The 25,880-nt window shown below is 32.2% G+C and overlaps 3 protein-coding genes across 3 annotated transcripts; 2 read left to right on the top strand and 1 right to left on the bottom strand.

The window, feature by feature from the left end:
• The first annotated feature begins 982 nt into the window (after positions 1–982).
• Positions 983–11,572, top strand: LOC114376906 (transmembrane E3 ubiquitin-protein ligase FLY1-like). The gene is made up of 15 exons (XM_028335227.1): positions 983–1,162; positions 1,341–1,596; positions 2,828–2,900; positions 3,951–4,078; positions 5,317–5,432; positions 6,652–6,712; positions 7,380–7,446; positions 7,564–7,641; positions 8,133–8,290; positions 8,377–8,436; positions 8,633–8,726; positions 8,983–9,150; positions 9,933–10,261; positions 10,722–10,838; positions 11,150–11,572. Exons 2-15 carry the CDS (start codon positions 1,435–1,437, stop codon positions 11,249–11,251), a joined length of 1,713 nt encoding a protein of 570 aa, XP_028191028.1. The 5' UTR covers positions 983–1,162; positions 1,341–1,434; the 3' UTR covers positions 11,252–11,572.
• Positions 11,573–12,800: 1,228 nt separating this feature from the next.
• Positions 12,801–15,833, bottom strand: LOC114376203 (ADP,ATP carrier protein 3, mitochondrial-like). The gene is made up of 4 exons (XM_028334193.1): positions 15,679–15,833; positions 14,578–15,027; positions 13,686–14,057; positions 12,801–13,408 (listed from the first exon to the last, which is right to left on the bottom strand). The coding sequence occupies exons 2-4, from the start codon at positions 15,007–15,009 to the stop codon at positions 13,109–13,111; spliced, it is 1,104 nt and encodes a 367-aa protein (XP_028189994.1). The 5' UTR covers positions 15,010–15,027; positions 15,679–15,833; the 3' UTR covers positions 12,801–13,108.
• A 2,205-nt stretch (positions 15,834–18,038) lies between these two features.
• LOC114373358 (squamosa promoter-binding-like protein 3) lies at positions 18,039–19,846 on the top strand. Its single transcript, XM_028330831.1, has 3 exons — positions 18,039–18,137; positions 18,182–18,321; positions 19,381–19,846. The coding sequence occupies exons 1-3, from the start codon at positions 18,039–18,041 to the stop codon at positions 19,616–19,618; spliced, it is 477 nt and encodes a 158-aa protein (XP_028186632.1). The 3' UTR covers positions 19,619–19,846.
• Positions 19,847–25,880: the final 6,034 nt, after the last annotated feature.

The following is a 25,880-nucleotide window of genomic DNA, read 5'->3' as shown; positions in this document are numbered from 1 at the left end:
AATTCAACTTTGACTGTCATGAAAATCCGAACCAACCCTAATCCCGTCATCTCGAATTTTTCCATTAAAATTGGGATGAATTCCGTGGGTTCGGATCTATTATCATACCTAGATATTATCTTATTTTGAAGTGTGTTTTGGGTGGTTTTGTGCTTTTATTCCGCTGCTACAAGAAGAAGCAAAGCTTGCAAAACAGGAACATTTGGTTACAGTACATTACAAATATTGTCATTCATTTGGCTCATAAGAATAATCACCATGTTGCATATATTTAAGACTTTTTTGGTTAACAATTTATGTAAAATTATTAACTGAAAATCAACCATTGAACTGGCTGATTTGACAGGGCGTCAAATAAAATATATCCTAGGTGTTTTTGTGTTTACATGGATTGGAAATAACATGCAAAAGTTGTAAAAAGTTGTCATCCCACCATACTTGTAAATCTTCCTTTAAATATGGTGGAAGTGGTACGATTGGTAAATTGTTTCAATACATTAAAAAACATTTATTTATTTTAGTATATTAAACTGATAATTTTATGTTAAAAATAAAAAAAATATTATTAGATAAATAAATGGTTATTTACATATCTGTGATAGAACTTATTGAATTAGAAAAAATATATACATAAAATTATAATATTTATTTATAATTTTCATTATAAATAATGATAAATAGTAGAAAAAATATACTCTTTTTATTTTTATTTATAACACTTAAGTTCACATTATAATTTAATAATTAATTTTTAATAATTTAATTTATTAAGTAGTTATATTATTGTGTAGTTATAATGTATAATAAAAAATTCATTATAATATATTAAATTTAATTCAACAAAAATGTAATAGTATAATAAAAATATATTAAATTTTAAAAAATAATTTAACTTAAATTAATATTTACATCCATGATATATTAATTTAAGTACAATAAAGATAATACAAAATATCAAATTTAAGTAATAGAAAGGTTGCACCTGTGTACGCAGTCCGATCAAAGACTGTGACCTCCATTTTTACCAAAAATCCAAAACCCAGCAAATTCGTCAACCACTTCTGCGACAATTCCTCAGAAGCAAAAAAACTCTGCTCCAAACCCAAATCCGAAACCTTAATTTTTTTACTGTTACTATTACTGATCGTTGATTAGTACAAACGTAAGTGTTAAATTTGGTGCAAAACCAAGCTGGTGAAGGCATCTTTTTTGCTTCTAAAAATTACATTTTGGTGACCAATTAAGTCGTTGGTCTTTCACTTTCTGCATCTGATCAAGTTACTCCTGACCCTTTTGACTTCTTCTGAAGCAACCCTTTTTATTATTGCCTCCTTTTTAAGCTATTTGCTATGGTGGGTCTTGGCTTCTTCCCCTGGATTCACTCTCAACTGAGAACTGGGTCCTTGAATTGGAGTTGAATTTTGGGGATTTGATATGGTTGCCGCTGAAAGATTGAAGCTTTTTCTGTGTAAGAGGAGGAAAGGGCTTGGAATTTTGTTGCAGGTTGCATTTTGGTGGTGGGTGGTTCTACTGTTAGTTAATCCTGTGGCGGGTCTCAGACCCTTGAGAGAAAGAACTAGGCCCTGGGATGATGAGGTTTGTTTAGGATCTTGTCTTAAATTTCAGTTTTTTAATGACTGTGGTGGTAATTGGAGAATGTGATGCACATGAATTTGATTTTTTTTTTTTTTTTTTGTAATGTTGATGATTTGGTGCTTGCATTTTGATTGTTGTTAGTTAGGGATTGCATTAGCTGCTATTTCTTTATGCAGTTGTTGTGATTTGTGGAAGTAGACTAGACACTAGGAACATGAAATTTGATGTTTGATTTTGTTAAAACTGATGTTAATTGAATGTGTTTAGAATGTTTGAATTTGAACCTCGGAAGAAGAGTAATAGGCGTTTGTTTAGAATGTTTGAATTTGAACCTAGGGATTGCGTTAGCTGTTATTTCTTTATGCAGCAGTTGTGATTTGTGGAAGTAGACTAGACACTAGGAAGATGCAATTTGATGTTTGATTTTGTTAAAACTGATGTTAATTGAATGTGTTTAGAATGTTTGAATTTGAACCTAGAAGAGTAATAGGCATTTGTTTAGTTTGTTTACAATGCTTATTCGTGGTGTTGGAAGAGAATGGGCAAGGAGAAGAATTAGGAAAGTGCTGCATTTTATTTATAGAAATCTATGTCAATGTGTACTTTAGTTATGCTTTTTGAGTGGTTTACGTTGTGTTTCTATCTTAACAGAAAATAGTCATACATTTTGAGTTTATCTTTCTTGCGTAAGTGTAACTAAGGTGTCCAAGGATGATTTCCCCCCCCCCCCCCCCCCCCCTCAAATTTCATCAACCACAAGTCCAATCATAATTATATCAATGTATATGTTATCATAGATCTATTAAATTGGCTATCAATAATAAGCAATCATTATTGGTATTGGGCATTTGTAAAATTTCTTTTTCTTGTCCAAGTAATACCTTGCTGCCCAGTTTTGTAGTTAAACAAATTTTCGGAACCTGTATTCAAAGTAGCTGAAGCACATTGAATCATGAAGTGGAAAATAAAAACTATAATTTGCCATTAGGTTTATTGTAAAGGACAGCATGATATTGTTGTGCTGCTTTTACTGATTTATTGGTACATCCAAGGATTTTCACTCAATTTTAAGGCATTAGCCTTTAGCTTTACTGATATTTAACTCTCCTAAACACCGATTTATGATTCAAAATGATTTGAGTTGACAAATTGGGATTGTTATGATTGAGGCAATATCTGACTGAAGGAGAACTCACTTATTTGCATATTATTGAAATGTCACTTCTCTCAGGGGCTATTTACAAGAAAGGAGGAGAGCAATTTAGGTCCATTTTCACAATGGAACATAACAGGAACTTACAAAGGTTTGCATTTTTTACTAACATAAGTGTATGTGTGGTTTTCTGTTTTATTTGAATCATAGCTTTGGTTTATTGATGTTTAGTGTAACCAGTTGAAGTATTGCCGAACATATGCTTCACTGATGTCTGTTAAGACGATCTATGATTGGATAACAAGCTAAATCAGAGCTATCAAGAAGTTACTGGTTTAGAATATTATTGTGACTTAAAAAACTAGGCTGCATGCCGCCTCAAATTAACTAATTGGAATTAAGACATTAAGTATTTCTGTGCAATTTACTTAAATATCCTTCATTCCTAAATGGTGTGTTATGTTTGAATAAACTTCGTTCATTGTTTTTGTTGAAGTTAAGGACTACATTGTTGAAGGGTTTGAGATACACATTACATTAGAGAAGTGTTGAGTTACTTTTCTCAGCCACACATTATATATATTTATATAAAACAAAAAGAGTACAATAAGAAAGAAGAAAAGACAGGTTCCGACTGGGGAACCTGCTCCTACTTAGGCTTTTCAGAATCCACACTAAAAACAGCCTTTTCTAAACCTGTCAAGACTACTCTTACAAAGATACAACTAGTACATAATACAGCTGTCTACACCTACACCAGCTGTCTACACAATATAATACTTTAACACTCCCCCTCAAGCTGGAACATATAAATTAAATGCTCCAAGCTTGGAACATGAGCTGAAGCATCAGAAAATTCTTCTTTTAAGTTAGATGCTGCGGTGAAGCTTGATTGCTTGATTGAAACCCATGACTGAAACTCAGATGCTAGGCCATGATAAACTTCCTCAGACCAAAACAAGGAGGGATCCTCAAATTCAGGTAACAACACAATGGAGCTGGCCTTCAAAATGATTAGTACTGATTAGGAGACAACCAATTGTTATGACATTAAGTATTTCTGTGCAATTTACTTAAATATCCTTCATTCCTAAATGGTGTGTTATGTTTGAATAAACTTTGTTCATTGTTTTATTGAGGGATAAGTTTGTAAGTTTGTTGAAGTTTGAGGATGTTTATATTTTGACCTTTTGAAATGCAGGGACTTGGAAGTTTTTAGATATCACAAATGGATCTTCCAGATTTCCTGACATCAGAAAAACAAATGGAAATTCTGTAATTGAATTAGCTAGTACACCCACAAAGATAAGTGGGGTACATTATGTTCAGGTTAGATGTTGAAAAAAATTGCTAATTTCACAGGAATTCAGCTTTCTTATGTCATATATTTTCTTATTTCTTATTTGTTCTATTTAAAATTTTATTTATTTATAATGTATTTATTTGAAATATTATTGGCTTTAGCTGTTGCCTGAAGTTAGTGAAGTTCCTACGGAACATGTCATTTTGATATACTAAAGAACTAAATCTCACTTCTCTTCAGTTTTCCTAGCTACATATATTATTTAATTTTCGATTTTGTTCAAGATTTGTTCTGTAGTTGTTATCACTCCAACTTCGTTTACTAAACCATAGTTTATGCCATTGAGGTGTCAGCATGTCGGTTTTGTATTAGGTTGGCCTTTTACTAATGCTTAGATTTTCTATTAAATGGAGATGGAAGGTTATAATGTATGTGAAGCACTTCCTCAATAACTCAAAATTGAAGAAGTCTGACCTTGATTAAAGTAATCTATCTGTTTTGTTAAATCTTAATGACAGAAGTTCTATTGATAAATAACTTTCTAGACTAGTTTGTTTGAAAATGAAAAATGTAAAATTGATGCCACAAGTGCATCACGTGCATGGTTTTAATAATACATTACATCTATTATTTGTCTATACCTTCTAGGTTTTCACCTTCTGCTATCTCCATCTCTCCGTGTGCACACGTGTGTGTGTATGAGTGTGTGATAGAGAGAGAGCATTTATGTGTTTTTTTTTTTTCATTGTACTTTAAAACACATACTAAAAAAACAAAAGAACTCGTTACTCTGGATAAAATAAAATGCTTCAATTGTGTTTCTTTTTTGGCACATCAACAGTGCAAACTCATCTAATGGCCCTTTGCCCATTGAATGAAACCGTTTTGTGCTAGATAAGACTCTGTTCTGTTGTTATAGTGAGCTTTTATACATATTTGGACAATTATCTGCATTCATATTTCAGGGTTAGAGAGGCTTATAATCTGTAGAAGTCCTAAAGCTTTCAGGGGTCATGTTTACTGAGTCTGTCTCTGTTGCTGAATCAAGTGTTTTTTTCATATATGCATAGCATAATCTGGCAATGAAAACTGTATTTTGTATATCATAAACCAAATAAGTTACCCTTTCATCTCACTATAGAATAATAACGTTATATTAGCAAAATTTTTTAGATTTTCAATCATGTCTTTATTAGTGTTTCAATAAAATAATCCTTATTCTTCTATAACAATTTATTCCTCTTTTTCATGTTTTTTTAATCAGGGGGTAGTTATATTCCATGATGTGTTTGACAATGAGTATGATGTTGGCGGTTCTCAAATCAGAATAGAAGGTGTATATATATGGCCTTTTAGACAGCTTCGAATGGTAGCCAACAGGTAATTTCATGGATATCATCAATGTGATGTGCAGATGAAGTTTATATTGAGCTCAAATTGGCTTATATTGTCATGAGTATTTAAAATTTTTAATTTCTTTTTGTTCTAATATGGTATTTCATCTTAAATCAGCTTTCATACTTTGTTTTTGTTGAATATCTTTTGGGGTTTCTAAATTAGATTTGTATGCATCATTACTAAATATTTTTTCCTTGTTTTAGAAGTCAGCAGACATAGACTAGACTAGGCTGTCACATAGACTAGGCTAGGCTGTCTTTTCCCCCTTTCTCTCTCTTATGCTTTGTACTCTATAAATTGTAAGCTGAAACATGAATATCAAGAGTCATGTGAGTGAAATTTCCTCACACTTAAATTCAAGTGTTTTATTTGTTTAATTTGTTTATTTGATAGACAGTTTCTGTTTGCAATGAAATTGGTAGGCCAAGTTCTGTTGAGCCTGCTGAGGGAGATGGCTTGAGGCTATTGAAGGTTTATGTTAGAAAAAATAAAAGATTGAGTAATTCTGTAATCTTCATTAGGCTGTTGTTTTCATGATATTAAGCAGTTATGTTTGTGTTAATTCTGCATTAGGTAGTAGATGTACTGTTCTCTAATCTGGTCTATAAACCATATTGTAGAGAGAGAGAAAGAAAATAAGGCATTTGGGTAAATTGTAATGAGATACACTAGAATGTGTAGTGACCCTCATCTTAAAATTACTAGGTTAAGTACATAAAAGCATGTGAGCCAAGCTCATATGCATATGACTTAAGTACTAAAACCCGTATTTACAATAACTCTTGACACTCCCCCCTTATAATGAAGCATAGATAGTTATCATGCCCAACTTATTACAAATAAAATACTGTGCACCCAATTCAAAGCTTTGTAAACACATTCCAACCCGTTGAGCTTTTTTCAAATTACACACAACTGACAACACCTCTCTTATTTTATTCCTACACTAACCCTTTCAATGTTTAAAAACAGTTTACTAACACCCTTTATTATAATAACTCTTCTCACTGAGTACACTACAATGTGTAGTGACCGTCATATTTATATTTCTAGGTTAAGTACATAGAAACGTGCAGGCCAAGCCCACATATATACAACTAAGTACTAAAGCCCTTTATTTTAATAAATAATAACTCTTTTACACATATTCTTGTAAAATATAACTTTCTTGTAAAATATTCTTTTGTTTCGTCCTGTTCAGTGGAAAAGAGGGAGAGTTGAATCAGAATGAAGATTATATTTTATCTAATCCATATCATCTGGTAACAATCTTTCTTCTTGCATCCTTGATCATTTGCGTTTTATAATTTGATTATTTAGTATACAATAATCTTAACAGCACATCTGATTTTGGTTTTATAATAGTAAAGAAATGTGGTCTTTCAAAATGGGGTTTTCTTAACAAATATGCACAGGGATTGGGCAGCTTTTCTCCATTGATGTTTTATCTTTTTCACTATTATTTTTTGTTGAGAAAAACTCAAGTCTCATATCAGCTAGAGATAAGGCCACAATAGAATATACAAGTGGGAGACAACCCTCACCTTATGAGCTAACTTTTGGGGTTGAGTTAGGTCCAAACCCACATTCTAAGATGGTATCAGAGCTTATCCTAGATCCATTAAACGGGTGACCCATCATGTCATGCATGCACCAAGCCCAATAGTGCCTGGGCGTGAGAGAGTGTGTTAGAGATAAAACTACAATAGAATATATAAGTGGGAGGCAACTCATATCCTATGAGCTAGCTTTTGGGGTTGAGTTAGGTCCAAACCCAAATGCTAAGACCTTTTTTCACTACGGAGGATTCCCTTGTGTTCACATTATTTGTACTTTTTTCCTTTCTTTAAACAATTTTCTTCTTTTATTATAAAAAATAGTGAGCATTCAGAATACTTATTTGTTTTATTTATGGCTTTTTGTACACAGCTTGGAGTTTTCTCATCACAGGTACTGCAAGATTCTTCGCGAGATAAGATGTTGAGAAGAAAACATTGTAATTTTTCTAACATGCTAGAATACCTTGAATGCGTACCTGCCCCCTCCTTTTTTTATTTGTTCTTGTAGTTGTTCTATTATTGACTTGCTATTTTCCCTGTACTGGTTACTGCAGCTCTGATTCATGACATGGAGAAACATTGTAATATTGAAATTGCTGCTCAGATTTCACACTTGCCATCACAAAATAACGGTATTTGTGTTCTCCAAGCATATGAATACTTTTTGTTCATTTTTGTTTTTATCTTCCACAATGAACCTGTTGAATGTTTCTATGGTTTTCTTTTTGGTGCTCATTCTGTTGTAGTAAGGAGTCTGTGAGATATGAACAATTGGAAAACTCTTCTACACTGATAATTCTCTCTATTTTTTGTATTATTTTATCTTCTTGTTTAGAAGGACTGGTTACCCTCTTCTCGTGCACTCTTTTCCTTTTCTAATGAAGTGACTTACATTATAATTATTTTTTAGTGTCCATGGTGCAAATGCATCACTATTATGAAACATTTGATGATATTACCAATTGCTGATATTGAATGGTACATGAATTGTAGAAAAATTATATATACTTCACTCTGAATTTTAACCATTTTTTGTATCCGTTGAGTGCATTCTTTTTGTGGATTAAAAAATATTATATTTTGGTCCTTTTGATTTACCTAATTGTTATTTTGTTTCTTACAGAAGGCGAACATGATCATTTTCATCTAGAAGGGTTAATGGAGAGTCCCTCAGCTAATGATGATGGGGACTGCTTCTCACCATTACTGTTAAATGCAACGTCTGTCAAAATTGAGGTCTACTATAACAAAGCAGTGAACTATACCTTGATGGTCACTTTTGTATCCTTCAATCATGAACATTCTTACCGCCTTATGTCTCTGTCTTGATCCATTATGGTGTGAGCTCCTTAATGTACATATACCAGGTCTCATTCTTGCAAGTCCTTCTATTAATTCGTCAAATGGAGCATAGCAGCACTCAATCTGTAAGAATTTACTTTGGATTTTCATTTGAAATTTCACTTGTCATAGATTTAATATTTAATGGAATTAATATAAAAAATTTCAATAGTTGGGATGAATGTACCAGACAGTATTTGAAAGTTCACATGCCATAGGTTTCTTTTGTAAATATGTACTTTGATTGTAGAAGATGAATATGATTTAGATATACCTTTACAGGGCGCTGCTAAGGTTTCAATATTAATGATTGGCCAGCAAGCAATAATGGATGCCTATCTTTGCCTTTTACATCTGACTGCTGGAATACTAGTTGGTAAGTTAGAAATTTCACAACTTGAGGTTTCTCTACAGACTATTCTCTCTCTCCCCCCTCCCAAACATACCTCCATTATGTTTGTAGACTTGGAGGGACCAGTTTTGTTGACTTAACCAGCAGGCTTTAAATTATTGAATTGATTGTTGTAATATGGCTTATCATTGTTTCAGTAGATGGAACTTAAGTGATTAATTCTTCTTTTGTAATAGTAAGATTGTTGGCTGAATAATTGTTGCTGCTTCTTGCCCTGCAGAATCCTTGTTTAATGCTTTTGCAACGGCTGCATTTTTCAAGTTTGTAGTTTTCTCAATATTTGAGATGAGATACCTCCTTGCTATCTGGAAGGCAAATAGGCCTTTGAGTAATGGGGAAGGTTGGGAAACAATGAGGCGAGAACTTTCAGTTTTATACAGTCGTTTCTGTAAGTACTCATCTAGAATTAAATTTTGTCTTGCTAAATGGTTGTATGATCTCATCAAGAGTTCTCCTTCGAGTCATTGGCTCCCTGGGATCCATGATCATGTTATGTTATTTCCTGAGTATCTGAGTGTTGATAGTCACTCTAATTAGGAGCCAGTCAGCTTTGAGTTAAACTACTTTTATTGCTGTTTTACTACTGATCAAGATTCAATTCCAGCTTTTAAGTTTATCTTTTATATCAGAATAGAAAACTGTGATGCTTGCTTGAAAATATTATGTGGATGACTAAAGTTATAATAACTGCATAATTTTCTTGAATTGCTCTTTAAAATGCCAGTATATTAGCAATGAATTTGATGTATTTTCTTACTATATTGGGCCGACATAAACCTGTGAACTTTCACCATGCATTAGCTGAGGGTCACCAAGCACCATGATAAAATGAGCTACAGAATGGAAAATATCTTAGTGTAGTATATATATGTTTTCATTTAAATTAATCCTTTTTAGTACCTTAGATTACTGTTTCCATATCCAAATATTTTCTAAAAATAATTCCTGAAGTTTTGATTTTTAACCAAGCCAAATACTGTCATGTGATCTATGTATAGCTAACCTTACCTAATGGGATAAGACTTGGTTGTTGTTGTTGTTGTTGTATATTCTCCTGTTGAAGCATGCAAAAAGAACTCGAGCTTATATTTCCTGTTTTTTCAACTAATGGAAAGAATTCCTTATATGAAAAGAGGGCCTCAAATTTAACAGTTTAACTTCCTTCTGCAGATGGGATCTTGTTGGGAGGCATTCTACTCATGTACGAGTTCCATAATTATTTGAGACCTATTCTTCTTCTTACATACTCGTTTTGGATACCTCAAATAATCACCAATGTTATTCGCGATTCACGCAAACCATTGCATCCTCATTATATCTTAGGGATAACTGTTACTCGGCTCGCAATCCCATTATATATTTTTGGTTGCCCTAACAACTTCATGCGCATAGAGCCAGACAAGAGCTGGTGTGTGTGTTTGGCTGTATTTATTGGACTTCAAGCTGCAATTCTCCTACTTCAGCACTATCTTGGGTCACGTTGGTTCATTCCTCGTCAGGTTGGACCCAACTTTCTTCTTGATACTTTCATAACCATTATTAACACATACAGAATTCCTAGATCTAGTTTCCACTTCTGAAAGACCGAGTTTAAACTTTAGCACATCATAGTAACATTATTAGTTTCATGTAGTCAGCCCCCTCTAGTGGGAAAAGGCTTTTCTTGTATATTTTAGTTGTAACTGAGGTTCCATCAATCATTTGAAGCATTTCATAGACATCATACTTGCATCGGCTCTATTCTCGTCTTCGGTAATTTTACTCCATAGTACTGATTTCTTTTGTTTTTTTCATCTGATCATGGGCATGATTATTTGGCAAAGATGGATAATAATATTGTATTATCCTCATCATTTAGGATTCTAGTTCTAGGCTTTCCTAACTGAATTAAATCATGATCAAACATTTTATTTTATTTTTTCTGAATTAGCATGAATGCTTTTTCTTCATGATTTGCAGATTCTCCCCGAGAAATACAGCTATTATAGGAGGTTTGATCAGGATACACGACATGCTACTGACTGTGTTATTTGCATGACAGCCATTGATCTGTCCCAGCGATCTAATGATTGCATGGTAAGTGAATATAAATATAAGAGCAGATTACAACGACACTCCCTGTGATTTCTTAAGATTGCACATGATACTCCTATCTTTTTAACCCTTACAGTAATCCCTTGAATCGTTTAAAGCACATTATACTGATACCTCATGTTACCTAAGAAACACATTTCACTTTGTACCCCTGTAAAGAGTTACTGTAAACATTTAAATGGCGTGCAATTTCAAGAAACCACAAGGAGTGCCTCTAAATATAACCTTTTTTTTTTATCAACTCATTAAATTTTACAATATGAATTAAGTCTAATGCACAAACTGTTACACAGGTGACACCTTGTGATCATTTCTTCCACTCTGGCTGTTTGCAAAGATGGATGGATATAAAGATGGAGTGCCCAACTTGCCGGCGCCCACTACCCCCTGCCTAGAGGGCTTTCTTCACTGTTTATGTCAATAGGATTAACTGACCCTGCTCAGCTTCATAGTTTTAGTATATGCTTAAATGACCAAGTTTTACATTGTTTTTGCTTTTAATATCGAGAGAAGTGAAATCACACGGGCTTTGGTGGTCAACCTTTTCTTCTTGAGGACTGAATGTTTCTTCTTCTCATAGAAATTTTGTAATTTGATTTTGCCACCTTATACCATATGCTGAGGGTATGATTTTTGTACACAAGTTGGAAGGGCCATCAACATTAATTGTACTTTTTCTCAATACAAAATTTACTTTATTCTTCGTGATTGTCCAAGATAACATTCATTTATGTTTTTTTTATTATTAGTATGCACTAACAATGTAAAATTTTATTATCATTCAATCACAAATTATTATGTATAAAAAGTTTGTTAATTTTTATTAAAGATGTTTTATGATCAACTGACAGAGTATGCTAACTAATCTTTTACAACAGAAACTTTTACATTAACGGTTACTTGATGTTAAGTAGAATAAATTATTTGACTTAATACTTAAGTCATGAGAACATTAACGGTAGGTATATGTTTATTATTATTATTATTTGGTTTAATTATCTATTTAGTTCGTAAAGTTTCTAAATTTATCATTTTTAGTCCATATAGTTAATAAGTAAATTTTAGTCTTGAAAGTTTAATAAATAAATTTTTTAGTTCTTAAAATTTATATTTTAATTCTGAAAAGGTCTTTGTCATTATTTTTTTTTTTAATTCCGTTAGTTAAAGAATTTTAACGGTAGAGACCTTTTAGGAATTAAAATATAAATTTTAAAAACTAAAAAATTCACTTATTAATTATAAGAACTAGAAGAGACAAGTTTAAAAACGATAGGTAATAAATGAATAATTAAATCTTTTTTTTTTTGTTTGCCGTATCTTTTGAGTCCAATAGTTATATAAAAAAGCAATTTCAACAAGAACATGTTTACAACTTAAATACAAGATAGTTTGCATTATTGTGCTAATCAGTATTTTTTCCTTCTAATTGCAATCTGTCAATAATTTAGTAAAAAAAAATTACATAACAGCCGATAATGAATCTATTTAATTCCATCCTTGGTTGGTTACATGTTCGTCAACATTTTTCATTACATCTGTCGTACGGGCAAAGCACTTTTGATATGACCACATGCACTGAAGATTAAGTATGCTTGTTCTAATCGTTTACGATCTGTAGCACCAAATGTCTTAAATATAGTTGGTTATCCTGGCTGTAGTTATTGTTACTGTAGTTAGTTAACTAACTTAGTTAATTAACCTCTCTCTTTGTTTGTAACAGGTATATAATACAGTTTTGAACTCTGTTTGTAATTCATTATTTTATTAATCAATAATATCCATCATTTTGTGTTTCTTTCTTTTTCTCTTTTCAGATTCTCTCTTTCTTTTGTTCATCAAATATGTTGAGAATGAACTTCATGAAAATGAGACAATGGTGCAAGACTGTTAAGTATGGGGCCGACAATTTATGTTAAATCTTACAACCAATGTCACCATCAGATATAAGCAAATAAATTTGAGCGAGGTACACAACTTTCATTAATCATTGGACAATTAACACCTTACAGACAAACATGAACAAATAAAACAGTTTCGATTACTTCAACCAAAGGTCTATCAAACTACACGATTATAAGCTTAAGACATGTAATAACCAACTAAAATTCAAGTTTTGCAAAACTATGTTTTGTTAATATAGAGCCCTTACATTCGGGGAAACTTCAAAACCACTATTTTTCATCCAAATTATTCAAAGCAAAGGGGAAGCAACATCATTGCCTCAGATAGTTGTCGTCATCATTATCTGTATATTAACCTCCACCGCCAGAACCGTATTTCTTTCCGAACAAGATGAGCTGTAGCTTATCATAACCAGCAAGCACTCCAGCACCTGCAACAGCACGTAATATGTTTGCACCAGCACCTTTAAAGAGTGACTTAGTACCCTCTTTTGCGATGATTATCTTGAATGCTTCCAAAGAGCTCTTGTATTTTACAGCTTCTCCAGATGTCATCATCATTCTTCTACGCACAGTATCAATGGGGTAAGAGGCCAAGCCGGCACCTATTGTGATCCCCCATCCCAAAAGAAAACTAGCAAAGAAACTATCCTGTTAACAAGAACAGTAACTAAGGTAAGTAAACATAAGAACATATTGAATAGCATCGTTTTTGAATTGTGTTTAAAACTAAATCTAGTTAGTTAGGCCAATCAACAAATATCAAGTAGCCCGAAAATTATAAGCATTCATATAGCAAGTACCTTTAACTAAGTTTCTTAAAAAAAAAAAAAGACAAAACATAAATCCAAAAGAAACTGAAATGAAGATGAGTAGCTATTTCCACACAACAAATTAGACCAGATTTCAAATTCAAAATTTGTATTACCTGCAATCCACCAACCAAGACCACTGGTTTCAGAGAATCATACATTCCAAAGTAAAGACCACGGTACACTATGATTCCAACACATGAGATGTTGAAACCACGATAAAGGCCAGCAATACCATCAGACTTGATAGTTTTCCTGTAAACATCAACCAAGCCATTGAACTGCCTCTCACCACCCTTCTTTGCAGCCTTTGCATCATTTGCTAAACGTGTTCGGGCATAGTCCAAAGAATAGACAAACAACAGAGAGGAAGCCCCAGCAGCCCCACCAGATGCTAAATTCCCAGCAAACCATTTCCAGTACCCATCTTTATCCTTTTTGAAATTGAAAAGCCTCTTGAAATAATCCTTAAAAGCAAAGTTGAGAGCCTGAAAAAAAAAAACAAAAAGAAAGCATTTAAGATACAGAAATAACATATAGATAATGCAGACCAAACAGTCAAACACCAAATATAAATTTACATTCATCATATCAAAATCAAATAAAAGAGGGTAACAGTAGGGAGGCAAATACAAGAGAGCTATGGCTATATGTTATCCGACATCCTTTCCCACACAACATTAGCAACTCTGAAAATAAAAGAATGATTCATGAACCACACTCCCAAAAGACAAAAAGGACAATAGATATGCAGAGCCATTGGGTTGAATGTGGCTTTGTGCAAATAATATAATAAAACCCCCGAATTAATCCAGGGTAAATAATGACACAGAAGTAGGTTTGAGTTTTGTACACGTGAAGTAAAAGGAAAACAAAAACATTAGAAGATCATAATCAAACATTTACAGTTGGAAATGGAATAATAAATCAGAAATCACATGCTGACAATTAACTAATCACATCAAACAAGTTAACCTATAATCCAACTTCAGAGGAAAGAAAAATCACCTGAGTAGGGAAGTATCTGATAACATTAGCAGTGTTTCCTCTCCAAAGAGCAATCACCCCTTCATCCTTCATGGTTCGACTGAAACAATCGCCGATTCCCTTGTATGGTTCAGACAACCGACCACTCTTGATCATTTCATCCTGGTTTTGGATGAGCAACTTAACTCGCTCGATTGGAGCCGCAGCCGTCTTGGACACAGCAGCCGACACTCCTCCCATCATGAAATCCAACAAAAATCCAGACACTCCTTTCTCAGCCGGTGCATGTGCCATGACTGGAACCAAACCCGAAGACTGCAAGCCTCCATTGAAGTAACTACCAGTTGTGGAATAGTTTCTTGAGTGAGTAGGGGCAAGCCTAGACAACAAATAAGACTGTCCAGATAACTTCTGAACTACTGATGGATGCCGCGAGTGCAATCCATCCGCCATCGCTGCACTTCAGATTACCTAACAACATTCAAACAAAATTCATACCAGTGTGACATCAAAAAGAAAAAGAAAACACTTAGGGTCTGGGTAATTTTCTTCCCCCTTTCTAGTTTTAAAAACCGTTTTCTAATACAATTTCATGCTAGTATGCTACTTAGCAATTCTCATACAAATTCTATTAAAATTTGAAAATGTCTTCCAAAACAAGTGTTTTAAAAAACCAAAAAACAGTTTTTGAAAATAGAAATCAAACACACTCTTATCCTTTCTAATACACTTGCTATAATTCATACACTCAATCTATGCATCTAAGACATATAGATAGTACATACACCTATAAATTCTACATCTTTGTAGCAGATAAGCAGCAAATGACACAAAATTCGGGATATCTATCCAAAATCCGTTACAGTTTACAATTTAGCTTCGCTGTCAGACTCTGATACCTCAAATCAAGTCAAAATTAAAATAGAAATGATAAATATTGGTTATAACTAAGTAAATGAACATGGATGAACTAACTAAAATTACAAGTAATAGAAACAAAAAACAGCGATGTGGTAAGGTTAGTAACAATATATGCAGTAGATCCAAAATAAAAGAATGCAGATCTTAAAGAGTAAGAAGAAATTGAAGTAGCGCAGTTATTGAAAGTGGAAGGAGTAATACCCAAGAAGGGCGTGGAGAGAAGCTTGGTGTCTTCCTCAGATCGTTAGGGAAGGGAAGGAAACGACACTCGCCGAATAAATGGGAGCAACACTGAAATACTAGGGTTTTATTTAATCATTATTTTACCCTTCCATCCCTTCGGTAACAAAACAGTAGTAACATTTTTAGATTAATTTCAATGTATTGTGAAAAGGTTTTAAATTTTAACATATCTCGTATCAGATCACCACAACTAAACTTCCTTCTCACACACTAATCACAAGTCAAATAACAACAAGTTCCAACGTATATTTAGAAGATGATTGAATTCTTTAAGTATACCCAAAGATATTCAATTGTCTGGATTTCTGAAATAGTTTAATTTTTATATAAGATAAGCTTTTAATATTGGATTGATGTATGGATATTAAATTTTGTCTTTTGCTATTTTCATTCTCCCTTTTATTAGTCCATTCCACTTTTGTTTTTTTTTCTTCCAAAAAATACTCCGAAAATACACCCCTTTTGCGCACACCAATAGAGTCTTGCATTTCAGAAATTCAAATCGCATCATGGTTATACATTCTGTATTTTTTGTACAGACTAACAAAAGAATATAATTGCATTCAAGCATGAGAAAATATGATACACTATGACTTCCATTAATTACAGTCCTAAACTCCCTCGAGTGACCAATTCCAAAGAAAAGATAATATGATGGATGATGCATATTTTAATTGGCTTTGTATTCTTTTAAGAAGAACAAAGAGGATGGAAAGGACATTTGCTCGTCGTGTCATGCATCATAGCTCTTGCAAAACTTCTCTGCACTAGACATCATCACCGTGTAAACCTCATTTTAATCAACATAAACCATGTAATCTAAGCAAAAACATTACAATAAATAGGAGCGACTCTTTTGATTGACTTGTCTGTCAAAAAGAGGGAAGGGAAAAAAAGTTAAAATTTAAACGGTGCACGTTCATGATAACCAATCATTTGTGAGCATCTCCAGGTATATTCCATGTAACTTTGACAAAACAGAAAAATGATAACACTAATGGGAGATGAAGGAACCTATGCCCCTAAAGCCATGTAACTTTTTTGGTTTATATCTACACCATTCAAACCAATTGACTAGTTGAAAAACCAATAAGGCAATAACATTGTGCAAAAAATTGGTCTATTTCAATTTTTTTTAATCGTCTACTTTTATGATAAAAATAATTATTTGAGATTCAATTAACTTAATAAATAAGTCCAATTAGGTTATGCCTTTGACAGACTAGATCTCGAATCCCTGACAGATCACCTGACTTATTTTTACTTATTTTCATATATTTATAAATTTATCTGACCACCAAATAAGATATCACGTGTCATACAAAATTGCACTCACTTTTTTGGCCCATGTTTTACATGATTCCATTATTCTAGTTATACATAAACACACTTTAATTATAAACACTCCGTCAATCCTCTATTTTTTCTATCTCATCATGTAAAAAAAAAATGTCTTTGAGTTAGTGATAAATAATAAATGTGCACGTGCTTTGGAATTAGTGAGTATGTGAGCACCTATAAATTTCAAATACAATACCTACACATTTGTTATATTACATTATCAATCAAATTAATTATTTATTTATTTTTTCTTTTCTTATCACTCTTAACGTTAAATGTGTTTTTGTTTTATTGAAAAATTAAATTCTAAGTTTAAAATTTATTTTAAATATATTTTTTATTTTATGTTAAAAAAATCATAATTAATTATTAATAGAGATTAAATATAAAATAAATAATTTTAAGAAACTTATGTATTAAATTTAAAATTTTATATTAAATTTTATTTCTAACTTAATTTTATAATAAAAATATTCAAATATAAATCATATTATTTTAATATCAATTTTAATCTGAGATCTATTCACACATTCTAGGAAAGTGTACAAGAATCATTTTTCAAACATTTTAACATGAGAAGACTTATTTATTTACTGAGAGGACCTGGTCAGCCTCAGTGATCCACACACGCACATCATCTTCTACTCTTCCTCCCCTCCTGGCACAACTGTCACGGTCACACCACTTGATTTCACGGTACACGTAGAGAAGAGTCATTGTTTGAGTCTCACTTTCACACCCCTCGTCACCGTCTTCTCTAGTCCCATGTACCACCACTACAACACACACACACACAAAAAAAAAAGTCATTAAGAGAGGTGGCGAGAAAAATATGGAGCACTTTGTTGTGGTCCTTACTCTGTCTCACTTTTCCGCCTTTATATATAATTCCTTTGTTATCACCACCCTCAAACTCAGCTTCTTCAAACTTGCAAGTTGCAACCATTAATTCTTTCATGGAGGGGTTGGGGTCAAAGATGGTGGTGAGGAGTGACAGGTTGAAGAGGGATGTGGCAGATTGTGGTGACAACAACCAAAACGGGTACGTGGAGCAAGAGAAGAAGATAAAAGGGGTGGTGAGTTGTGCTGGGAAGAAAGGTGGTGGTGGCAATAATAATAGCATATATGCGGTGTTGTCAACGCCGATCTTCATGAGGCCAAGCAGTACCACAGGAGGCACAGGGTGTGTGAGTATCATGTAAAGGCTCAGGTTGTGCTTGTTGATGAGGTTAGACAACGGTTCTGTCAGCAATGTAGCAGGTTTGGGGAGCTAGGTTCGACTTTTATGTTTTCTAACTTTTTCTCCCTTTGTGTTTTCATGTGTTTTTCGCGTTTTATGAGTTTCTTATTGTTGTTAACTTTGGTCGTTTTATGATAAAAAAAAGGACAAAACTTAGATGTACTTGTATGTTTTTTGTGTTATTCTTCCATCAATCCATCATAATTGTAGTTTTGTTTTCTTATCATGGGTAATAAGGGATTACATTAAATGTTTGTATAAGTTATGAAAGTGAATATCAAAAGTAGCTAAGGAACTGCATCTTAAAACTTAGCATGGAGTTGTTGTTTTCACTTTTTAAAGTTGGATAGTCTGGAGACATTGGATGCAACTTGAATTTGAGTTTAACTGGTTGTTTTACGATATAAAAGGAAGGACAAAAATTAGGTGCACTTTTAAGTGATTTTTGTAGTTATTGTAGCCAAAAGATGCAGTTTTTAAGTGATTTTTGTAGTTATTGTAGCCAAAAGATGCACTTTTTAAGTGATTATTTTTGTCGTTATTGTAGACAAAAATCATCAGCTGTTGAGCTCAACACGATCCAAAACCTAAGATGTGTGATAGTCTTTAGTCAACACTGTCTTTAAGGACTTATCAGGGTGGCATTCATGGGCTTTTTCCTATTGTGCTGAACTTAATCTAACTACGGTTAGCAATGGCTTGATTCTTTTACGTTGCAATTCTAATCAAACACGTGTTACTTTTTGAAGTGATTGCTTAATGTCTCCTTAAGAGTTAAGATACTGCAGCATGGGTAAATTATCCGTATACAGTTATAAGATATTTTGGATTAATGCTATTTCATTTATTGTAATTAACCGTATATTAAAGTTTATATTTGGCATATATGTGAAGCTGTAATGTGTGTTTAGTGCAATCAGAGTCTACCTTGCCCTCTTCCATCAAAATTAAGCTATAATCTTCTTGTTGCTTTCTTCCTCTTTGATTGGTTCAAAATTGGCTAGTGAGGTCAGGTATTGCACCATTTTCTAATGGTAATTCTGTCTGTGTATCTAAACTAGCTAACAATTGTTCTGCAGATTCCACGAATTAGCTGAATTTGATGACACAAAAAGAAGTTGCCGCAGAAGTTTGGCCGGATACAATGAACGGAGGAGAAAGAATTCAGATCAGTCTCAAGCAGAAGGGTCAAGCCGCAACAAAGGCACAGGGCACCCTCAATTGAAGGACATTACTTGTGGTCAGGCTGATGAGAGGGGGAGAATTCAGATAACAATCCACGAAAATGCTGCTTACAAACATTTCCAGATAAGATGAGATATGCTTTGATCTGAAGTTTGCTCTCTCTCTTCTGTCATCCAGGGGATGTATTTGTATTTGTCAAACTATTCCTGTGTCACACTCATGCTGAAGATTGCATTTAGATAAATAACTTACAAAAAATAAAACCAACATAATGGTTAGCATCAGAAGAAATTTATGCACTTCAGACCATTATGTTCAATCATTATGCTTGATATATCTTAATATTCTTTGGCACCATTATGCTTTGGTGTTGTGCTACATGGCTTGCTTGTGTTGTGTTACATTACATATCCTTATGTGGCTAACCAACTAATTTTCTCTCAATCGTTTGGTTATATGTTACAATCACTAATGCTACTGACATTGGTTCTTTGTTCACTCCAATTAACTAGTATGTTTGTGTTCTTGGTTAGAGAAAGTAAAACTATATGTATATTTTCTCACCTAAATATAGCTTTGTCCAGAGATGTTGAATGTGGGAAGGCATTTTCCTTGTGGGAACACTAGGGGTCAAGTTGGCTATGAGAATCCTGTTTGCAATTGGCCACGCGATGAGAGTTTCATGATGTTTGCCGTTTTTTTTTTTTTCTCCTTTTATATTCGAGTTTAGCGGTAGAGAGTTTTACCGTGTCCCCACCATTGAGAATCAAACCCAAGAAATGGCCTAAGGAATCCAATTTAAAACTTTTCTTTTTTGTTTGTTCTATCAAGTGAGTCAACATTTCTAATGAATGGTCAACCAGGTATTTAATAAATGAAAAAGGTTTGAAGGAGCTTTATAAAAATCCATGTTGTTCATAATTCACATGCTTCACTGCTTAATGTTTGCTTCAGCGGATTATTCTAAGGATTTTGTAATGAAATTATTATGCAATGCTCGAGAGTTTACCGCTAGATATTAGTTTTTTTTTCTTTCTATTTTTAAGTTCAACAGTAAAAAAAAAATCAATTTTAAAGTTTGTAAAATGTTATCCTAGTTATGTGTACAATTTGAATTGTTTATAGCAGACTTAATAATCTATTGATTTCTATGCTACGTTTTATGTTTTATTTAGATTAGTGAATTATTATGTTATATGATTAAAATTTTCTTCAGATTCACATCTCTTCTCGTGCGCGAGACACCCCCCCTCTTTTGGTATAGTAGAGTTTTTTTATGCACTATTGTTAGTTTTGTGATTTCTATTTTCTTTTTTTTAATCATATTTATGTGAAATTAAATCGTAGCAATAGAATAACTATAAGAAAAAGGTTCTTACACACATGAAGCAAGTTTTTTTTTTCTCATGTCCTTATTTGTAAAGTTTCTAAAACTCCGTTTTGTTTGATGGTTGGAGAAAAAAATTGCTTTTTAAAAAATGTAATTCTTACTAGGTTCAAATTAAAGTCATGTAATTCTTATCTATTAGAACTTTAGTCACAATTCTCTTTTATACTAATGAAACTCTTTTCCTCATCTATTCTTCTCCTCACTTTACACGATGTTCAATTTTTTTATTTGTATTCTTTATCTTATAATTATATTTTAATAATTTTTATATTACTATAGCTTATAGGTTATATACTTCATCATTTGTCAACTTTTTAAAAATATTTTTCTTTTATTATTTTTTTAATGGAAATTTTCTCTTTTATTGTTGGAACGTGTGAATCAGCTAATTTTAGAAGCTGCCACATTGGCATATATATGCATCGTGCAACTGAACTTTAATGACAAGACTCTTTGATAATACCATGCCGCCCCTTTTGTTAATGGCTACAAGAAGCACTTTTGCCTTTCTCTAATTAAATGGGACGATAGTTCAAAACGGTGTGGTCCTGATCGATCTGTTTTGCTGAATACAACAAGATATATATACCGTTTGAGAAATGCAGAACAGTCTCAACTACGGATCTCCAATTTTGCTTGATTAAGGATTGAACTTTGGAAAAATAAATGGGATTTACTTACCAAAGTACAAAATACAGATCTTTCTATAGTAGGATACTGCTTTGATTCTTCTAATGGCATATATCCTTAAATAAATATATTCATTTACAGTAATTAATTTTAAGTTTAGGTGAGTGTATGATAAGGTTTAATTCTTTTAAACAAAAGCTTCTAGTGGTAATTTTGTCAAGACCAATTAGGTCAAATAAAAATGCTAATGAGATTCTTTTATACTCTCTATAATTGCCTGAATTGAAATTCATTAAAAATCATAAATTTTGATGTCTCACTTTTAAATAAGAAGAAATAATCATTAAATTAAATGAGAAGTAACCCACCAAAATTGATGAGAGTGTGGAAAGAGTATCTTAACATACTTTTGTTATTTCATCACTCCCTAATAAAAATTGATCAAAGATGAATCATTTTTATGTTAACTATATGGTTCTAGTTTCATGATAAGGGTTACTCACTAAAATTAATAATTTTGAATAAATTTCAATTAAACAAAAAGAATGTCACATAGTATTGTTAGAATTCTTTATTATTTCATCATTTCCTAATAAGAATTTGCCAAAGATGAATCCTCTTTGATGTTAAGTACACCATTCTAATTTTCTTTTTTTAATATATTATAAAATATGCTAAATATGTATTTACATGAATAAATTGATCTAAGCATATTGCAAAAATTTATTCGTTGAATTTTAAATCAATAAATATATAATTTGAGAACGTATCATAAAATTTGTTCTCAGTTTTGTACTAATGTATTTATTTTAAACACTATAATTATATTTATATATATAAACTATATCCTTAGAAATTCCCAATAGACTCTTAAGTAAATATATTTTACAGAAACTCTTAAGTAAATAATTGAATAATATATCGTCCCATTGTGATTTTTTTGGTAGATTATTTCGTTTAGAGTGTGTTTGGATAGAGAAATTTAAAATTCTGAGAAATTTTAAATTTTAAGAATTTCAAATACTTCAATTGAAATTATTTTATTTTCAAAATTTTGTGTTTGGATAAAAAAAATTAAAATTATAAGAATGAAAAAAAAAGACATGGTTGGAGAATTGTTTCTTGAAGAAAAAGGATGTAAGAAGAGAATTTCAATTTCTCACCTTTTAGAAGGAAATTGAAATTCCAGATTTTTAATTGTTTAAAATTCTATTTTAAAATTCTAAAATTTTCCATACAAAACATCCAAACAATGAATTTTAAATTACAAAAATTCAAATTCTCTAATAAATTATTTTATTCAGTTAAAATTTTTGTTCCAAACGCACTCTAAAAGTTTATAATTATGTGTAAGAATATATGAAATCTTATCTACGTAATATATCAATCATCGAAAAGAGGGCAAAAACACCAAAAAGGGGCACTTTTACAAATTATTTATCAAAAATGGGCTTTTTTGCAATTATTTTCGGGGGGTCTGTTTTTTTATTGTAAAGCGCCCCCCACCCAGGCGCCTCCACTGTGCACGTGACATGTGGCACAGGGAGGTAGCGCCCCTGACGCATGCACCTTTGGTAGTGCCCAGGGGTCAGGCACTACTGGTGGCGCCTCTGCTGCAGGCGCTACGGCTAGCGCAGAGCAGCCAGGCGCCTGCCCCCCCCCCCCCCCCCCCTCAGTCTCTTCTTCTCACACCCCCCCAGTCTCTTCCCACACCCCCCACACTAAAATTTTATATTTTTTATATTGTTTATCAAAAATTTAAATTTTGTTTCATCTTTCTTATTAGTATTATTTGTTATTTTTTTATATTCCCACACCCCACCCCAAAATTTCAATAAGATTATTTTTTATACACTCTAAATTGTATATTTTTTAATTTGTTTATCAAAAATTTAAATTTTTTTTCATTTTTATTATTAGTATTATTTGTTATTTTTTTATGTTTTATTATTCTCTCTTTTTGAAGTATATATAAGTACATTTTCAATAAAATACATTTTCACCTAAAATACATTTTGAAATCCTAAAATGTTTTAAAATGCTTTTTGATTGGGTCAATTCTTTTTTGATTTGGCCATTAAATTACGTTAGAGATCACTTTTGATTTATGTGTCATTAACATTATGGTTATTTATTTTTATTTATTTTAAAAACATTGCACAATAAGATTGAAACGACAAATAAATAAAAATGATCTCTAACGTAATTTAATGGCCAAATAAAAAAATAATTGACCAAATCAAAAAGCATTTTAAAACATTTTAGGATTTCAAAATGTATTTTAGGTGAAAATGTATTTTATTGAAAATGTACTTATATATACTTCAAAAAGAGAGAATAATAAAACATAAAAAAATAACAAATAATACTAATAATAAAAATGAAAAAAAATTAAATTTTTGATAAACAAATTAAAAAATATACAATTTAGAGTGTATAAAAAATAATCTTATTGAAATTTTGGGGTGGGGAGTGTGGGAATATAAAAAAATAACAAATAATACTAATAAGAAAGATGAAACAAAATTTAAATTTTTGATAAACAATATAAAAAATATAAAATTTTGGGGTGGGGGGGGTGTGGGAAGAGACTCGGGGGTGTGAGAAGAAGAGGCTGGGGGGGGGGGCAGGCGCCTGGCTGCCTTGCGCTAGCCGTAGCGCCTGCAGCAGGGGCGCCACCAGTAGTGCCTGACCCCTGGGCACTACCAAAGGCGCCTGCGTCAGGGGCGCTACCTCCCTGTGCCACGTGTCACGTGCACAGTGGAGGCGCCTGGGTGGGGGGCGCTTTGCAATAAAAAAACAGACCCCTCCTGAAAATAATTGCAAAAGAGCCCATTTTTAATAAATAATTTGTAAAAGTACCCCTTTTGGTGTTTTTGCCTCGAAAAGAGATTTCATTAAAAAAAAAAACTGGGTACAAGCGGTACCCACATAACAAACAGTTGAGTTGATAACCTCATTGTTTTTTCTTAAAAAATAACCACTCCAAAATCTTTAATTTAAATGGTGAGTAAATCTTCTTTTTTACTTTCTAAAAACACAAGCATGATCGCTTTAATTTTTAAAATTATTAGTTTACTCCTACTACTGTACAAAATATGAATAAATAGTATTTTTAATTCAACTAAAAATTATGCTGTAAAAAATAATTCAATAAAAAATTATAATGCAATAAAGTCTTAATTGAAAAATCAATTTAATACAATTTTACACAATTAAAAAGTTTAATTAATGTCATTTTATATTATTAATATAAAATTTTAACTCAAGACAAATGTTTGTATATGACAATTTATTTAGTGTAAGATGTATAATAATATTTTTTTTTATTTGATTGAGTATCTCACAAGTATAGTTGTGAAGCTAGTTTTCAAGTCGAAGGTGATAATTAGCTAAAAAAAAAATTCTTAAGTAAAATTCCTCCCCTTCCTTCCATTTCCCTCCCCTTTCCTCTCCATTAAAATTTATCTTCCCTCCTCTCATCCTTTAAATCAAACAATCCATTACTGACAATTTTTTTTAGTTAAAGTGACAACTTTAAAACTTAAATTCGGCGTTAAAAGTAAATTTAGCATGAGATTGTAGTTCAATGTTTTCTTTTCTTTATTGTGTATACTAAAGATATTTTATCTCTTTCAATAAAATATTTATACGCATTCAGTTAAGAATTAAATCTTAATGGACATGCTTGAGAGATTCAGTGTTACACTTTGTTAACTAATCAATTTTATGGTCAACATTATTATTAATCATGGTTGAGTTAGCTTTATATCATTTTAACATTAAATTGAGACAATTCCCATTCTCCTCACCAAAACTTTTACTTTCAAAAACAAAAAGCTCATTATTCTTTCCCAAACGAAGAAGCCAAGCTTCCATGGCCTAATCCCAATCCAAACCAAAAGAAATTTGCACAAAGAAAAAGAAAAAAAAAAAAAAGACCTTGGAATAAGGCAGAAAAAAAGGGGGAGAAATAAATGATACGGTGCAACGAGTGTGGGTCAGACAAATCAACAAACGTAGGCAGCAACAAGAACACATACACATTATGGGGAAATTACGAAAATAGGCTTCGAGACCGGACACCTTCTATTCTATGTCCTTGCCGCAAGCCCTCAACGCACACACATGACACAACCAAGCTGGCTCCTTCACCTTCTACTTTTATTATTAATTAAAATAATAATCTTATCTATTAGACCTATTGTTACATAACAATAAACACACCTCGCACTATCGTATAAAAATAAATTATATCCACAACCAATAATAAATTATTGCTCTTATAACTTTTAAGATAAGATAATAGTGTGATTCTTTTACTCAAATAGTAGATGAATAAATCATTCATTTTATCTTTGACCAACTATTCTC

The sequence above is a fragment of the Glycine soja genome, chromosome 11, assembly GCF_004193775.1.
Source record: "Glycine soja cultivar W05 chromosome 11, ASM419377v2, whole genome shotgun sequence".
NCBI lineage: Eukaryota > Viridiplantae > Streptophyta > Magnoliopsida > Fabales > Fabaceae > Glycine > Glycine soja.
Note: the sequence above shows the minus strand (reverse complement) of the source record. Positions and strands in the feature narration are given on the sequence as shown.

What these genes read in the sequence shown, in the direction of transcription:
- LOC114376906 (XM_028335227.1), top strand. Translation starts at nt 1,435, where the DNA reads ATGGTTGCCGCTGAAAGATTGAAGCTTTTTCTGTGTAAGAGGAGGAAA. An exon ending in CTAGGCCCTGGGATGATGAG is followed by an intron (nt 1,597 to 2,827) that starts GTTTGTTTAGGA and finishes CACTTCTCTCAG; the next exon opens with GGGCTATTTACAAGAAAGGA. An exon ending in AGCGATCTAATGATTGCATG is followed by an intron (nt 10,839 to 11,149) that starts GTAAGTGAATAT and finishes ACTGTTACACAG; the next exon opens with GTGACACCTTGTGATCATTT.
- LOC114376203 (XM_028334193.1), bottom strand. Translation starts at nt 15,009, where the DNA reads ATGGCGGATGGATTGCACTCGCGGCATCCATCAGTAGTTCAGAAGTTA. An exon ending in TCAGATACTTCCCTACTCAG is followed by an intron (nt 14,058 to 14,577) that starts GTGATTTTTCTT and finishes TTTTTTTTTCAG; the next exon opens with GCTCTCAACTTTGCTTTTAA. An exon ending in TCTTGGTTGGTGGATTGCAG is followed by an intron (nt 13,409 to 13,685) that starts GTAATACAAATT and finishes TCTTGTTAACAG; the next exon opens with GATAGTTTCTTTGCTAGTTT.
- LOC114373358 (XM_028330831.1), top strand. Translation starts at nt 18,039, where the DNA reads ATGGTGGTGAGGAGTGACAGGTTGAAGAGGGATGTGGCAGATTGTGGT. An exon ending in AGAAGAAGATAAAAGGGGTG is followed by an intron (nt 18,138 to 18,181) that starts GTGAGTTGTGCT and finishes CAATAATAATAG; the next exon opens with CATATATGCGGTGTTGTCAA. An exon ending in TTCTGTCAGCAATGTAGCAG is followed by an intron (nt 18,322 to 19,380) that starts GTTTGGGGAGCT and finishes ATTGTTCTGCAG; the next exon opens with ATTCCACGAATTAGCTGAAT.